Here is a 17,163-nt window from a genome sequence, read left to right on the forward strand (position 1 = left end):
CCCGAGCAAATTTTCACACTGTATCTTTAAAAGCAAAAATCACTTTAAAAGGTTCTGAATCACCTCCATCTGGAAAGTATAGAGGTATGTAAAGGAAAAGTATGACTATTTCAATACTGGGAAAATGAAGTCTTAACACAAGAAAATAAAGCGAATTGCCTGATTCCCACAACGGGGTAGCACATTCCAACTCCCGTCACTCCACAAGCGCTGTTGGCCCTGGGTGGGGCTGATGCAAGCCTCCATCACCATGTTCCCTGAGACCAAAGGCCGCCTCCAGTAGTGGCGGTTCAGAGAAGCTGCAGCTTTGTTCGCTACTGCTGGCAGACACCAGAAACCATGGTAACACTTACAGGGCCTGAAACACCTTTATTCACCGCTTCAGAGCTTCCCTGCATCAGCCCACGTGATTCGGCTTGGCAATATAGAAAATGGTAAAGTAGGGTTCAGAAAAATACTGACGAACAGTGCAAATCATGTTCACAGTAGAAATTGTGACTTTGCTAGCATTTCACCAGTATTTCCTGCCTTGCAACCAGTAGATATGTAACCAAAATGACTTGCTGTGAATTTTGTAGCACCCAAGCCAAAAGCAATAAAATCTCTGTAAGAGCATATGCGCCATGGCAGAATGCAACATCAGCCCAGAAAAATGATTTTCCTGGAAAGGCCTGTGCAGCGATGAATAAGGCTCTCTATGATACGGAAGCTGGGCAGAGATTTTCGCTGCTTCCAGCCCACAGTGAGGTAATTTTAAAGGCACTTTTCCCTTCATTTGTTCTGCATTCACTGAATGTACATTTTTTGATGTCAGAGGGACATTGCAGAAAAGATCAGACGAAATAGTCTGACAATGGAGCCAAAGTTCAAAGCTTCTCTATTTTCAGGTAACAGCCGCGACAGTTCGTCTGCACTAAATCTTTCGAGGGCATGTCACTGTAACCCCTTCCACAGCTTTTCAAACAGTTCAAGACAAACAAATCACTTAGTCGTTGAACAACTATAACATCTGATACCATCACACAGAAGTTGTAGCAATAGTCACTAATCAAAGTTCCTTCTATTCAGTTGAAAAAAGAAAATTCCTCAGCTTTGGTTTAAGATCACCTTTTTATGCTGTTCTTTTGAAAATTATTATATGCCAAGGCTGGGGGAGAAGAAGGATCCTCCCTATAAGAAGAACCAGGGAGTCAGGTTCTAGCCGCAGACCTCTGTCAATCAATAACTAAGGGGTGGGTTGGGAATCGTGGGTGACTGGGGAGCCCCGCAAAGGAATAGCCAGGCCCTCCTTAGACTTGCTCTGCCAGTCCCGCGGAGAGGACCCACTCTCAGAGGTCTGTCCACGGCAACCATGTTCTCCTTTCGGGCCCTCTGATCGACTTCTCAATGAAGCACGGACTGCCAATGCCAGCACCACCAAGCGGTAGAGTTGCAACACCACCACGAGGAAGTTCTTCACTGCAAAGAACACCAGCATCTGATTGATCACTTTGAAATAGGTCATCAGTATGAGACGCACGACAAGGAAGGGGCCATCTTGTATGAAGACGCTGATTCCGATGTTCCACAGATCCGCACTGTACTGGCAAAAGAACAGGCTGGGGAATCCCCTCTCTGTCACAGACACAGGGCAAACGACGTTCTGTACTGAAAACAAAGGACAGACTAGTTACTATCTCTCTTGGAAGTGTAGACATATAAGACAATGACATGGGGACAAGTCATTAACAATGGGGACTGTGCTAGTAATAATTCTGTGAATAATTACAGAATGGAAATGAAATGGAATGATCCCGTGATTTAATTCTGAGTGGAACAAGTGAAAACACCCTGCCCTGTGACTTGCATCCAAATAGAAAATGTAAGATCATCTAGTCCTCACACTGGGCAAAGCACCACATGAAATAGATTCTAGGAGCCAGGCATGGTTACAAGTGCTCATAGCTCAAGCTCGTTGTGAGGCTGAAGCTGCACCGGGTGGGGGGAATAAAAAATAAAGGAAGCTGCCATTGTGATCCTGGGATCCACAGTGTAAGGAAGACTCACAGTTACATGCTCACGGCCTCAAGTCAGAGAGCATGACTGCCTCATTTTCTAGCAGTGAGTTGCTGGCAGGGTCACTAAGCCTTCCTGGGCCACAGTTTTTTCCTTTGAAAACTGGGATAACAATCATATCAGTGAGGAGAGGGGTCCCTATTCATTGGCTCATTTTGTTTCCATTAGAATAACAGACCTGCCTCCTGTCCACTTTTCTTTTTCCCTGTCCACGTGATCTTCCCATTAGGATCATGAATGATTTGCCTGATCGATAGGCTTGAGAAACGGAGCAAAGTGTACGTGGCTCTGATCATTCTATATACTCTTTTTAGGATCTACCTGTTTGTTGGTTTACACACTCAAGCATGTGTGCAAACTGTGCTGTGAAAATTCAAGTGCTTATATTCAAATTCAAACTTAATTCATATTAAACATATTTTTCAAACGATGGAGGAAAAAAACCTGAATAAATGCCATTGTTATTTTATTTTGTCCTAATTCCTTGTGATTTGTTTCACAGTTTACAAGAAAGACTGGATATAATTACTGGTTTTCCAGTTAAACAAAGGGAAGTCCAATCAACAGAAGAACCTTTTGTCTTAATTTCTCAAGTGTAAATTTAATTCAGGGTCAAGGGCAGAAAATAATCCTTTTATAATAATGAAGCCTTCCATTTGGAGTTTTCAAGCAAAGAATGCCATCGTCTACTGGAGCCTGCAAATATTATGAAGCTGCTTTGATATGGATAAACATAATGTACTATTTGTTGGAAAATACAATAATGATTTAGTCAGAAGTAACATTTGGTCTTTGTTTTTCAAACAGCTGCATAACATTATCACTCCTGAAAGTTTACAAAATGTCTTTCTTAAATACAAATTTTCTTAGCAAGGCAACACACCACAAGATATGGGAGGGTGAGGATTGGCAGGGTGAAAGACAAAAGAGAAACCGAGGTTATATCAATGGTAGCCTTTCCTAAGAAATGAGGGCCAGGAAATGGCTCCCAAAGGACCTTCTAAAGGTATTAACTCAATATCTAATGTGATGGCACCTAATATTCTATAAGTGGATACCAGCTGGACCAATGAGTCCAGACCATACCTTCCAGGGCTCATTATGTCAAAAATCTGTGTGTGTGTGTGTGTGTGTGTGTATTATTAGCATAGATTTGTTTGTAATTATTAATAAGTGATTCCATTTTCGGTATTTCTTAAAAGCTACAGCAAGTTTTCCCATCTATTTCAAATTGTTAATAATTTCAACAAGTGGATGCTATGTTTAAAATGGCCTCAGACCTCTGAGTCTACAAAAGTGAACCAAAAAAAGAGAAAAAAGTTAAATATCCCTGTCCTAAGGATTAATTCTAATCCTGAGGCCAGCAAGTAGGGTGTCATAAATAAACAAGTTGGGCTAAGGAAAACGTAATTATCAATTTCTAGAATTTCTTTGGAGTAAAGTGACATCCAGGAGAATTCTCAAATCAAAATTCTAGGGTTCCAAGAAGTTTTCAGATGACTCCAGATCAACAATGCTCAACTGAACTTTCTGTGATGGTAGAAGTGTTCATTATTACTGCTGTCCAATATGGTAGCCATTTGTGGCAACTGCGCACTTGAAATGTGGCTAGTATGACTGAGGAATTGGACTTTTAATGTTTTACATTTTTAATTAATTTCAGTTTAAAGAGCTATGTGTGGTTGGTGGTCCCCTGTTGGACAATGAAGCCCTAGATTATTGCTAGTATGAAATGCCTGGGAAACAGATTTCTTCTTGCAAAATCTTAGGGATTTATGTTTTTATTAAAATAAGACCAGTGGGATTCCAAGGACCACCAATGAGGACAATTTTAACTGCTCCTATGCCTTCTGAAGTTCTAATACATGGGTCTGGAAAAAGAATGAAAATTACTTCTTATAAATACTAAGAGATAAAACATTTATGACAGCAACTTGCTAAGCAAAGTGTATATTACTGAGTCATGACAAGAATCTTCAATCCTAGTGACTATGATTATCATCCTTATTTCATGGATGAAAGAAAGCTGAGATACAGAGGTATCACCTGGTTTGCAGGAGGTCTTATAAATCATAACTGATGGAACTGTTGTTTGAAGTAAATATAATGCTGTGCAATTATCTGCTCTGCTATCTTAAGCTTACCATGTACCACAGTGGATCCACTCTTCTTGGCTTACTAAGTTTCAATCTACTTTCCTTCTAAGCTGAACTAGAACTAACATTGGGATATAGACATGATAATCCTTTCACTTGCCTTCTTAGTTTTAGCATAGTTGATAATCAAGAGGTGTAATTTTCTGTTTTTTTGCACAAACATCAGGATACTTACCTGCTAGGTCAAGTGGAAACTGCAGCATGCTCCAAGTCCATATAACAAGAATGGCATAGACTAGTGCAGGGTTATTCCTAGAATACAGACAAAATTTTAAATTTGTAATAAAAAGTATGATCACACGCAGAAGAGAAAAATCTTCTCAGCCCATGTTTTTAGTATATTCCTAATAAACCTCTTGTGGTCAAAATATCTTGGTGATTTAATATATCAAGGAAAAAAATCCTTACCTGATAATAATGGAATAATGAAGAAGTGAAAAATAAGTAATCTGAGACTTAAAACCCAAAATATGCACGAATTATGACAAAGCCTTTGGTCCCATATTGCTGTCTTTAGTTTTATAAATTATGGAAATACTATGGGAGAGAAATGATAGGGAAGAAAATATAGATATTGACATGGATATTCAAATGGCTGATTTCAAGGAATGTCAGCAGGGGAATTAATAATTATTCTAAGAAACCAGGGATCTAATTGAAAAGACATTTCAAAAAAGCTAAATGATGCTCAAAAACTAAAAGCTCAACATTGAAAGAAAATTGTCATTAGATAGGAAAAAGGTAAAGAGATAAATCCAATAAACAAAGATTTATACCAGATAGTAGGACGTAAGGCAAGGAATAAGCCTGTTTCATTCACCACTGTATCTGTAGTGCCTAGAACAGGGCTTGATGGATACAACATATATTTGTGGAAGGAATGGTTAAATGCACTAAAGAAGGGTCCATATTCAGACAAATATAGAAATGTCTTAGACTTGGAAAAATGGTCATGAAGGCTAAAATCAGAAAGAATAGAGGTTACAGAAATGCAAAGGATATTAAAAAGGGTCACATTTATTTTTAGCAAAGATAGAAAGGAAGTCATCAATTTGAGCTTGGTGGCATAATAATAGATTTTGTTTCCATCTTCTGTCAAAAGAGATTTTCAGATTGAAGAGGTCTGAAAAGCATCAAAGATGAGTAATTGAAACCAAAAGAAATGAGGTGATTGTAAGGGATATCTTTAAATGCTTCAAGTGTAGAGGCATTAAATGCAAAATTAAATCTCAAAACTCTGAGAGAATTTGTAAATGAGATTTCTAAACCATCATTATCTGTCTTGGCAGTTAATGGTGGAGACAAGGCTGGTGATAAAAAAATAAAGTCTCAACTTTCAAAATGAAACAGAAATATGTCTAAAAGTACAAAAGGCACATTTACTATTAATCTCTGGTTAGATTATATAAATGATTCTTTAAAAGAATTCTGAGAGCCCTTTTAGAAGAAGACAGTTATTACGAAGCATCAGCACAGGTTCTCTGAGAAAAATTGCACTCAACTAAACTTAGTTCCTCCTTTGAAAAAAATATAGTTAGGATTACCAAGCAGGTAATGTTATGTAAATTGATGACAGACATTCAGATTAAAACAAGACTTCTGAAAAAGTCTCCCATAGTGTTCTCATTAACAAAATTAACATATATTCCAGGTGTGAATACTGTTAGGTAGATTCCTGTGTAAATGGCTCCCCACAGGGGGACTCTCCAATGAGTTGCTGAAGGCTGTGCTTTTGATTCTTTTCTTTTCTTTTTTTGAGACGGAGTCTCGCTCTATCGCCCAGGCTGGAGTGCAGTGGCCGGATCTCAGCTCACTGCAAGCTCTGCCTCCCGGGTTTACGCCATTCTCCTGCCTCAGCCTCCCGAGTAGCTGGGACTATAGGCGCCCGCCACCTCGCCCGGCTAGTTTTTTTTTTTTTTTTTTTTTTTTTTTGTATTTTTTAATAGAGACGGGGTTTCACCGTGTTAGCCAGGATGGTCTCGATCTCCTGACCTCGTGATCCACCCGTCTCGGCCTCCCAAAGTGCTGGGATTACAGGCTTGAGCCACCGCGCCCGGCAAGGTGGGAATAAGCGAGCCAGCCAGGAGGATTCTTCTCTACTTCACATTTTATCATGATTTGGTTGACATTGATGGAATGCTTCTCATATGCACATATGGCATGGAGCGTGGATAGAAAACCAGTACCCTGGAAGACACAATCAGGATTCCAAAAGAGGTAACTAGATGACCTAGATTAGAATAGAATTGAATAGAAGAGATAGCATTTCACAGCAGTAGCCATAAAACAGGGCTCAAAGATTTTCCCTTACTATTATCTGATTATGAGTCCACAGTATGACATGATTTATGATTTACCAAAATCAAATAAAATCATAGGTTGCTTCACAAGAAATATAAAGTCTAAAATTTTAAGTGGAAATGCCTTGGGAATGCAGACTATAACTTTTCCCTCTTTACATGGTCAATGTCTATACACAAGGGATCTTCAATAAGTGCCTGAATTTTTAAATAATGTTATGGACAGTTTCTGATTTCTGACATCCATGGCAGGCAGTTTTCTAAATGCTTAACTCTATGATCACACTTAATTCTCATACCAGCTCAACAAAGTAGACACAATTGTTATCTTGTTATTTTATCAAGGAGGTAAAAGAGAGTTGAGGAAATGTGTCCAAAATAATGTAGTTAAGAGTATTGAGAGCAGAAATCAAAACTAGACAGCTGATTTCAGTATTTACTCCTTTGATCATTACATTATATTATTTCCATGAATGAAATGGAAACTTTTAGCTCTGCTCTATTCTACAATGTTCTACAATGTACCTGAAATATTATGTGTGGTGCTTCATGTATTAGAAGAAACATTTATAAAGTTTCTTGTACCAAAGGGGAAGAACCAGAATGGTAAAGAATTCAGAGTCATGATCTATGTGAGATAGTTCAGGAAACTGAAAACTAGAGATAATTCCTTAGTTTTATTTCCTATGTTTAAGGACTATAATGTGGAAAAGGAATGAAACATTTCTTTTGACTTGAGATGGCCAATTCAGGCTCAAAGGATTTCAGTTGCACCTGTGAGAATTCAAATTTCATCATAATAGAGGAAAGTAGTTTCTAATAATATTACCTCAAAATAGAACAAGTTGCCACTTGGGGTTAGTATTTCTTCTATTAGTGTAATTTTTCAACAGAGCCTGCAGAAAAAGTTGTTGAGGATATTTTGGCGAGGTTTTTTCAACAGATGCAAAAGAAATTTTTCACAACATCTTTTGAAGTTGCATCTAATCCCAAACTTCAATAATTCTTCCAAAAACTATGTGCAATTTCCCTGCAAGGCAGTGAAAGCAGTGGCAAAGCAGGGGGCTTTGGTGCCAAGTGACCAGAGTTCTAACACCAGCTCCAACTCTCACTAAAGAAATACGAATGTGAGACTCTTAAGTCCAGATTGATCAGTTATTAATTATATGAATATGAGTAAGTAGTTTAACATCTGTATGCTTTAGTTTACCCATTTACATTATGAAGAAGACAATAATAAGAATTGGATTATATAATAATTTTATTCAGTATATTATTTAAGCATGTTAAACATATAAAGCTCTTAGAACAGCATGTGACACAAGCTATTATGGTAGATCACAACAAATTAGTTATTTTTGGTTTCATGTCATCTTGAGACTTTATTTGCCTCGCCTGACATGTCTTTGCTTATAAAATGGTGATAGTAAGAATATTTACCTCATAGTGTGAATGTAAATGCAAAATAACTTACTGAATTAAAGCATTTAAGACTTCTTAGCACACAACAAGTGATAAATAAACATTACATAATTGTAGCAGCAGTAATATTACTAGTGTGTCAGCATGCTCCTTAAAATCTTTGTATATTATTCATCATCCTACAAAATAGGGATAAATGATATACTAACCCTAGCCTTACATAAGTTCAACTTTAACCATGCAATAATGAATGCACATTTTTGCATATGCATATATTATCTATGCACACACAAAATATGGAAGAATGTGGGTGTTGAAAAACATACTAGTAAAATGATCAAACACAATTTTGGAAAAGTAGGTCAGAAAATTTTTAAAGCAGGCAAATATGAATTATTAGATCAGACAGTAAAAATTCTCAGGAAGGTTAAATGTTAGAATGTAAATAAATCATGGAGATTAATGGCAAACACTCAAGATCTGCAAAGGAATTTTGGGTGGATTTATTCACCACTGTCCCATGTGTATAATCTGCCTTCACAAATGTCAACTGAGAAGCATGTAAGGAGACAATGAACTTGATTCAGAGAGAGACAAAAAAAACTTGGGAAGTTTAATTATTAACATTAGTATCACTTTTCTATTTGAAAAACTAGTAAGATAAAAGAGTGGCATTTGGTGTATCAGCACACCCAATCTGGTGGTTAAAAATAAAAATAAAAAGTCATATTTTACCAATTTGCTTAGCTATTTCTTTTTCTAAAAATATTTTTATTATACTTTAAGTTCTAGGGTACATGTGCACAATGTGCAGGTTAGTTACATATGCATACATGTGCCACGTTGGTGTGCTGCACCCATTAACTCATCATTTACATTAGGTATATCTCCTAATGCTATCCCTCCTCCCTCCCCCCACCCCATGACAGGCCCCGGTGTGTGATGTTCCCCTTCCTGTGTCCAAGTGTTCTCATTGTTCGATTCCCACCTATGAGTGAGAACATGCGGTGTTTGGTTTTCTGTTCTTGCAATAGTTTGCGAGAATGATGGTTTCCAGCTGACTGTAAACTAGTTCAACCATTGTGGAAGACAGGGTGGCAATTCCTCAAGGATCTAGAACTAGAAATACCATTTGACCCAGCCATCCCATTAGTGGGCATACACCCAAAGGATTATAAATCATGCTGCTATAAAGACACATGCACATGTATGTTTATTGCAGCACTATTCACAATAGCAAAGACTTGGAACCAACCCAAATGTCCATCAGTGACAGACTGGATGAAGAAAATGTGGCACATATACACCATGGAATACTATACAGCCATAAAAAAGGATGCGTTCATGTCCTTTGTAGGGGCTATTTCTTTTTGGAAGTGTAAATATTCATGTAGAAAAGAGACAATCAGCAGATAGAATTCATCTAGTTTTTTTTTTTTTTTTTTAAAGAAAATGACAAATACCATCAGAAAAGGAAAAAATGATAGAAAGGAAGAAAAAAATGAAGTATTAACCTATCCTAGAAGAAATATTTCACCATTTCTTCCAGGTGAAAGAGAGATTAGCCTCAACTCTGCAAAATAAAAGTAAAACACAATGTAAACATAAGAAGAGTCTCCTTTGTATGGTCAAGTATTCACAGGGAAGTGTTAGTAATGCTGTGAGAATACAATTCTTTTTAATACATGATTTATTAATATGTTGGGGGAAAAAAAAGACTGCACAAAGTGATCTCCAAAGGTGTAAATGGCCAAGGAACTCTCCATGGCAATGATGTTGACATTCTGACTTGTGAAAATGTTGGAAGGTGTCTGTAGTGAAATGAAAAGGTCAGCAAATCATTTCCCCAACAAACATGTATAATATTAAAAAATTGTCAAAAATTGTAAAAAACAACCATCAGGGCTCTGAAAAATCAACCAAAGTCAAACAACAAATTAAGTAACATTTATTCATGAAAAGTTGGCCAACCTTCAGGTAAGAACAGCGGGAATCTGAAGGATTCTTACCCACAGATATTCATTCCCCTACCCCCGGTTGGCTTTTTTTTTTTTTTTTTAAACTGTACTGAATGAAGTTAAACAGATGAGGAAGAATTTATTCAAGACTATTGAAATACAAGAGAAAGATTAAACTCAACTCTGCTAAAACAAAAAGTAGGAGAGTTTTCAAGAACTGGGGTGACCTACTGGAAAAGTACTGGAGAATATTAGGATGGAGGTTGGTCAATTTGATTAGGCCACTTGTGTTTGGTAATTGGCACTTTTCAAAGTTAGGATCCTACCCTCTCACAGAGGCTGGGAGATAGGGGCTCCATCTTTCTTTAAGACTGCATTTTAAATAGATGGCTCCCAGGTCCTTGAGAAAGATATTGTTGGTTTGCAAACTGGCAAGAGGCTGGGAAATTTACATTTCAAAGAGGCAGACACAGAATTTATGATATCAAGTTTCTTAACGTAAATGCTGTATGAAAAGATAAATTAGGGACTTATAGTCAGAAAAAAAAAAGTCTAAGTTAATTCAAGTTGTGGGAATGGTAACACCATATTGATCAGTTAAAGTGGTAATTTTACCAGTGATGGCTTTGGAGTGGAGTATGAAATCTTACATTCAGCGGTGTGGTCAATAGAAGTAACAAATTTGATTGGAAATACTTTAAAAATCTGTAGCTTGCTACTTTGAGACTGCAATCCCAGTTGGAGTGTAACGAAATAACTTTAAATTTAACAGAGAGATTCTTAAAATGAGAGCTATAGAAGGGCTAGATGAGTACTCCTGTAGGCCTGGCTGACTGAAAAACTGCAGGCATCTTCAGGGAAGGCCAAAGAGGGCCCAGTGGGAATCAAAAGCTGAGGCAGACATGAAAACATCTTGAACTGTAAATGTGCTATCTGCTCCATGCACGGATCATCAAAGAATGGAAGTCATAAGGGCTCACAGTGTTTGATTCCAATCTGCCCAAGTTATTGACTGACCAAAAACATAGCTATAGGTGTGACCAGTAAGATGTCGAACTAAAAATAAAACTAGGTATTTTTTTAAAATCTGAGACATCAGTGACTACAATCCAAGGAGAGATACATTCCTCCAATTAAGAAAACAGATGCAACAAAATGAGAAGCCTCAGGTGGTGGCAGTGGTGGGGAGCCTGAAGATAACATATTGTTAGAATATATTATCCAAAATGCCCAGTTCTCAACAAAGGAAGTATGTGATAAATAAAAGAAAAAATCCAGAAACATCTAACTTACAATCAAGAGGGAAAACACAACAGTAGAAACTGTCTCTACTGAGGTCCAGACATTGGAGTTAGCAGAAAAATATTTCAAAGCAACTATTATAAATATGTTCAAAGAATGAAAGAAAACTAAGTGTGATTGGTTAAAGAAAAGTCTCATGGCAATGACTCAACAAGTGAGTAAATAAAGATACCAAAACTATGAAAATGATTAAATAGAAACTCTAGAATTGAAAATATGCAAACTGAAGTGAAAAATTCGATAAACTCTACAATTGGACTCTACATCTCGATTTGAGATGGCAGAAAAAAAGAATCAGTGACCTAGAAGATAGATCAATAAAAATTATCTCATCTGAAAGACACAGAGTAAAAAAAGATTGAAGAAAAAACAGCAGAGCTTCAGAGACCTGTGGAATACAGTCAGTCATATATATTTTTAATAGGAAACTCAGAAGAAGAAAGATATAAAAGAGAGGAGAAAATATTTAGAGAAATAGTGGCTGAAAATTTTGAGGAAAAACATAATTACAGGTATAAGAAAATCAATAAAGCCCTAGAATAAGTAAAAGCAAAGATCCACACTTAGACACATCTCAAACTACTAAAAGCGAAAGAGGAAAAGAAAACATCAAGAGAAAATTGAGTCGTGATGTACAGAGTAACAACAAATAAGTACAGTTGACCTTCGAGCAAAGTGGGGGTTAGTTAGGAGAACTGACCTCGCCCCACACAATTGAAAATCTGTGTATAATTTTGACTTTTCCAAAACGTAACTACTAATAGCATACTGCTGACTGGAAGTAATATCAATAACATAAACAGTCAATTAACGCATATTTTGTATGTTATATGTATTACACACTATATTTTTATAATAAAGTAAGCTACAGAAAAGAAAATGTTATTTAGAAAATCATAAGGAAGAGGAAATGTATTTACTATTCATTAGTAGAACTGAATCATCATAAAGCTCTGTATCCTCATTATCTTCACATTGAGTTGGCTGAGAAGCAGGAAGAAGAAGAGAGGCTGGCTGGTCTTGCTATCTCTGGGGTGGAAGAGGTGGAGGAGGTGGAGGAGGTGAAAGGAGAGGCCAGAGAGGCAGGCACACCCAATGTAAGTTCTATTTTTGAAAAATCTGCATATAAATCGACCCACACAGTTCATACTCATGTTGTTTGAAGGTCAACTATAATGGCTAACTCTAATCAGAAACAATGAAGGCCAGTAGACAGTGAAATTATATATATGTGTATATATGTAAAATGGTAGATCTTTGTTTTTACTTATTATATGGTTTTGTTGATCTTCTTACACCTGTAAACTACGTTTTTCCTCAAATTATATATATATGAAAATGCTGTCAACCAATAATTCTTTATATAGTAAAACTCTCCTTTAAACATGAAGGCAAAATAAGAACATTTTCAGATTAAAAAAAAAAACTTGGAGTATTTTTTACTACAGATTTGCCTTAGGAGAAACACTAAATAAAGTCTTTCAGGTTGAAAGGAAATTACACCACATAGTAACTGACATACACATGGAGAAATGAAGTGCATGAAAATGATAAAAGTATGGGAAATTAAAAGGAACATATAAATATACACTTATATAGACATTTTCTAATATCTTTTTAAAACATTAAAAGATTATATAGAACACTAATTATAACACTGGATTATTCAATTTATAACATACAAAGATATAATATATTTATAAAAACAATAGCAAAAAGGAAGAGGAGGAAACAAAGTTATCAGTAATGGAGCAAGTGGGGCAACAGTGCTATGACCAAATGGAGCCATATTGTTAGGCTTTATCAGAATTAAGTTAGTTTTACCCTATAATAGAGTGTAAATTTTTAAAATGTATATTTTAATCCCTAGAGCATCTACTAATAAAATAATACAAAAAATGTATACAGAAATTAACATCATTGACTTAAAAATGCTCGTATAACCACCCCCACCAGAAAAACAAAACAGTAAATGAGTAACACAGAAATAAAAAGGATGTGAGACATAGAAAAAAACAAATAGTAAAATCGCAGCTATAAATCTAATCATATTGATAATTACATTAAATATTAATGGTCTAAACACAGTGTACCAGCTTGAATAGTGTCCCTTAAAATTCCATGTCTACGCAAGTCTCAGACTGTGACCTTGTTTAGAAATAGGGTCTTTGCAGATATAATCAAGTTAAGATGAGGTCATATGGATTAGGGTGGGCCCTAATCCAATGACTAGTGTCTTTATAAAAAAAGGAAAATTTGGAGACACAGACAGACACACTGGGGTGAATGCCATGTGAAGAAAGAGGGAGAAATTGGAGTGATATGTCAACGAACAATGGGACACCAAGAGTTGCTAGCAGCCACCAGAAACTAGGAGAGAAGCATGAAGCAGATTCTTCTTCAGAGCCTCCAATAGGAACCAGCACCTTGGTTTTGGATTCCTAGCATCTGGAACTGTGAGAGAAGAAATTTCTGTTGTTTTAAGCCACCATATTTGTGGTATTTTGCTATAATAGCCCTAGTAAACTAATGTACACTTAAATCAAAAGACAAAAACTCTCTTTCCCTGCCGCCGCGGAGTCGCGCGGAGGCGGAGGCTTGGGTGCGTTCAAGATTCCGCTTCACCCGTAACCCACCGCCATGGCCGAGGAAGGCATTGCTGCTGGAGGTGTAATGGACGTTAATACTGCTTTACAAGAGGTGCTGAAGACCGCCCTCATCCACGATGGCCTAGCACGTGGAATTCGCGAAGCTGCCAAAGCCTTAGACAAGCGCCAAGCCCATCTTTGTGTGCTTGCATCCAACCGTGATGAGCCTATGTATGTCAAGTTGGTGGAGGCCCTTTGTGCTGAACACCAGATCAACCTAATTAAGGTTGATGACAACAAGAAACTAGGAGAATGGGTAGGCCTCTGTAAAATTGACAGAGAGGGGAAACCCCGTAAAGTGGTTGGTTGCAGTTGTGTAGTAGTTAAGGACTATGGAAAGGAGTCTCAGGCCAAGGATGTTATCGAAGAGTACTTCAAATGCAAGAAATGAATAAATAAATCTTTGGCTCACAAAAAAAAAAAAAAAGACAAAAACTGTACTCAACTGGGAAGGAAAATGCAGGATCCAGCTGTAAGCTGTTTATAAGGGACAGAATGTAGACACATATATACATATAATTTGAAAGTAAAAGAATAAGAAAAGATATCCCTATGTCAACATAAGAAAGCTGGAGTGCCTATATTCGTAGGAGACAAAATTGACTTTCAGAAAAGAAATGTTACTAAAGAAAAAGTGATCATTCATGACAAAATGTTACTACATTGGAAAGATGTTAACAATTCAATTTTGCACACCTACATACAGAACCCCAAAATGTATGGAGCAAAAACTGACAGTATTTAAAAGAGAAACAGACATTCCAACAATTAGAATGAAAGATTTCAATGTTCTACTTTCAGGAATCAATAGAACAACTAGACACAAAATCAGTAAGGATGCAGAAGACTTGAACAACGCTATCAACCAAGGTGATGTAACTAACATTTTATAGAACACTCCACCCAACACCAAGTAAAGACACATTCTTCTCAAGCACACATAGATCTCCAGATAGGCCATATAATAGACCATAAAGTAAGTCTCCATAAATTGAAAAATACTGAAACAATTTAAAGTATATCCTCAGATGAAAGTAGAATTAAAGCAGACAACAACAACAACAGAAAGTCTATGGGATTCCCATATATTTAGAAGTTAAGCAGCCAACTTCTAAACAACCCATATAAAAAAAATGCCAGGATAAATTGGAAAATATTTTGAACTGCATTAAGCAACAAAAAAAAAGACATATCAAATTTACGGGGAGCTGGCAAAGCAGTGCTTACAGGAAAATTCATACTTTAAATGTCTATAGTAGAAAAGATGAAAGGTCTCAAATATAGCAGAAAATATGAAAGGTCAGTAATCAAAGTTTCCACCTGAAGAAATTAGAAAAAAAAAAAAGAAGAGCAAATTAAATCCAAAGCAAGATAAGGAAGGAAACATTAAACATCAGAACAGAAACCAATGAGGTGGAAAACAGAATAACAATAGAGAAAATCAATAAAACCAAAGGCTGGTTATGTTTAAATAACAAAATCAATAAACCTGATCAAACCAAAAAAGTAAAAATCAGCCCTTCCTCTCACCCCCTAAAAGAATAAGAGAGAAGGCAGAAATTGCTAAACTCAAGAATGAAAAAGGAGGGTACCACAACTCAGTCCACAGAAATTAACACATGTATAGTAGATATCATGGACAATTTTATGACAAAAATCTACAACTTAGACAAAATAGAAAAATTCCCAGAAAGGAAAATGTAATCAAAACTGATTTAAGAAGAAATAGAATATCTAAATAGACCTATATAAAGTAATGATATTAAATTCATAATTTAAAAAATCTTCCCACAAAATAACCTTGGTCCAGGTGGCTCCCTAGGTGAATTCTATAAAATATTTAAAGAAAAAATAAGACCAAACCTATGTAAAATCTTTCAGAAAATAAAGAAGGAATACTTCTTGAGGTATTTGATCAAGTCAGCATTACCAAAGACAGAAAAAGATATCATTAGAAAAGAATACTATAGATCAATATGATTCATAAGCAAATGTTAGCAAACTGAATCCAATAACATGTAAAAATTATTACAGACTGGGCACAGTGGCTCACACCTATAATCCTAGCACTTTGAGAGGCTTAGGCCGGGGGACTGAGACCAGGCGTTCAAAAGCAGACTGGGAAACGTACGGAGATCCTATCTCTACAAAACATAAAATAAATTAGCCAGGTGTGGCATGTGCCTGTGGTCCCAGCTACTTGGGAGGCTGAGCCAGGAAATCACTTGAGCCCAGGAGGTCAATGCAGTGGTGACCACACTGGGTGGTATCTGGGCCTGGGCTAAAGGGCAAGACCCTGTATTAAAGGAGAAAAAATGATTATATGTTATAATAAAGTAGAATTTATCTCAGGAAGTCAAGGTTGGTTTAACATCTGAAAATTAATTAGTGTAATATATTGTTTTAATAGAATAAAAGATAACCAACACTTAATTATCTTAATAGAAGCAGGAAAAGGATTTAACAAAATTTAACACGCACTAAAAAATAATTCCCAATAATCTAGAAATAAAAGGGAATTTCTTCGAACTGGTAAAGGGCATCTATACAAAACCCACAACTAATATCATCTTTAATATAGCAAGACAGAATGCTTATCTTTTGAGATTCAAATTTCTACTCTTACGACTTCTATTTGACATTGAAAGAAGTTTTTGTCAGTGCAGTAAGGCAAGAAAAATAAATTAAAGGCATACGGATTAGAAAGAATCAAAACAGTCTGTTTGCAAGCAGCATGATCCTGTAAGGAGAAAATTTAAGGGATAAAACTAATTAGCAAGTTGAGCATGGCTGTGGTAGTAGATCATCATATAAAGTAAACTGTGTTTCTATTATAGCAATGAAAAATGTGAAAATAAAATTTAAAAAATAATTCCACTAGTAAGAGCATCAAAAAGAATAAAAACTTAGGAAATAGTTAAGAAAAGCTTGACTTGCACACTGAAAATTACAAAACATTGCTGAGAGAAATTAAGAAACATCTAAACAAAGGATGAGATATTTTGTGTTCACAGATTGGAAAATTTAATATTGTTAAGATGACAATTCTTCCCAAACTGATCTTTAGATTCAATTCATTCTCTACCAAGAGTATAGTAAGTTTTTAAAAATTTTTTTACCCTTTTTACAACCTGAAAGGAGAATTATAACAATTTTATATAAAAATGCAAAGCACCTACAATAGCTAAAACAAATTTTAAAAGAACAATTCTGGAAGACTTACAATATTTAATTTCAAAACTCACTATAGCTACATAATCATGATAGTGTGGTATTGGTATAATGACAAATACATAAAACAATGAAACACAACAGAAAGTCC

At 36.1% G+C, this 17,163-nt stretch overlaps 1 protein-coding gene and 1 pseudogene across 2 annotated transcripts in view; one reads left to right on the forward strand and one right to left on the reverse strand.

Moving 5' to 3' along the window:
• Window positions 1-351: 351 nt before the first annotated feature.
• TMEM26 (transmembrane protein 26) overlaps window positions 352-17,163 on the reverse strand; it is a 47,850-nt gene continuing 31,038 nt past the window's right edge. The window contains exons 5-6 of the mRNA XM_010376259.2: window positions 4,387-4,463; window positions 352-1,647 (exon numbers count right to left, since the gene is read on the reverse strand). Coding sequence (XP_010374561.2) covers window positions 1,226-1,647; window positions 4,387-4,463 — 499 coding nt within the window. The 3' untranslated portion in view covers window positions 352-1,225. The remainder of the gene's footprint in view (window positions 1,648-4,386; window positions 4,464-17,163) is intronic.
• LOC104672459 lies at window positions 13,745-14,268 on the forward strand (annotated as a pseudogene). Its single transcript, XR_749395.2, has one exon. The product of XR_749395.2 is annotated as a 40S ribosomal protein S12 pseudogene (transcript).

This window comes from Rhinopithecus roxellana, chromosome 11 (assembly GCF_007565055.1).
Source record: "Rhinopithecus roxellana isolate Shanxi Qingling chromosome 11, ASM756505v1, whole genome shotgun sequence".
Taxonomy (NCBI): Eukaryota; Metazoa; Chordata; class Mammalia; order Primates; family Cercopithecidae; genus Rhinopithecus; species Rhinopithecus roxellana.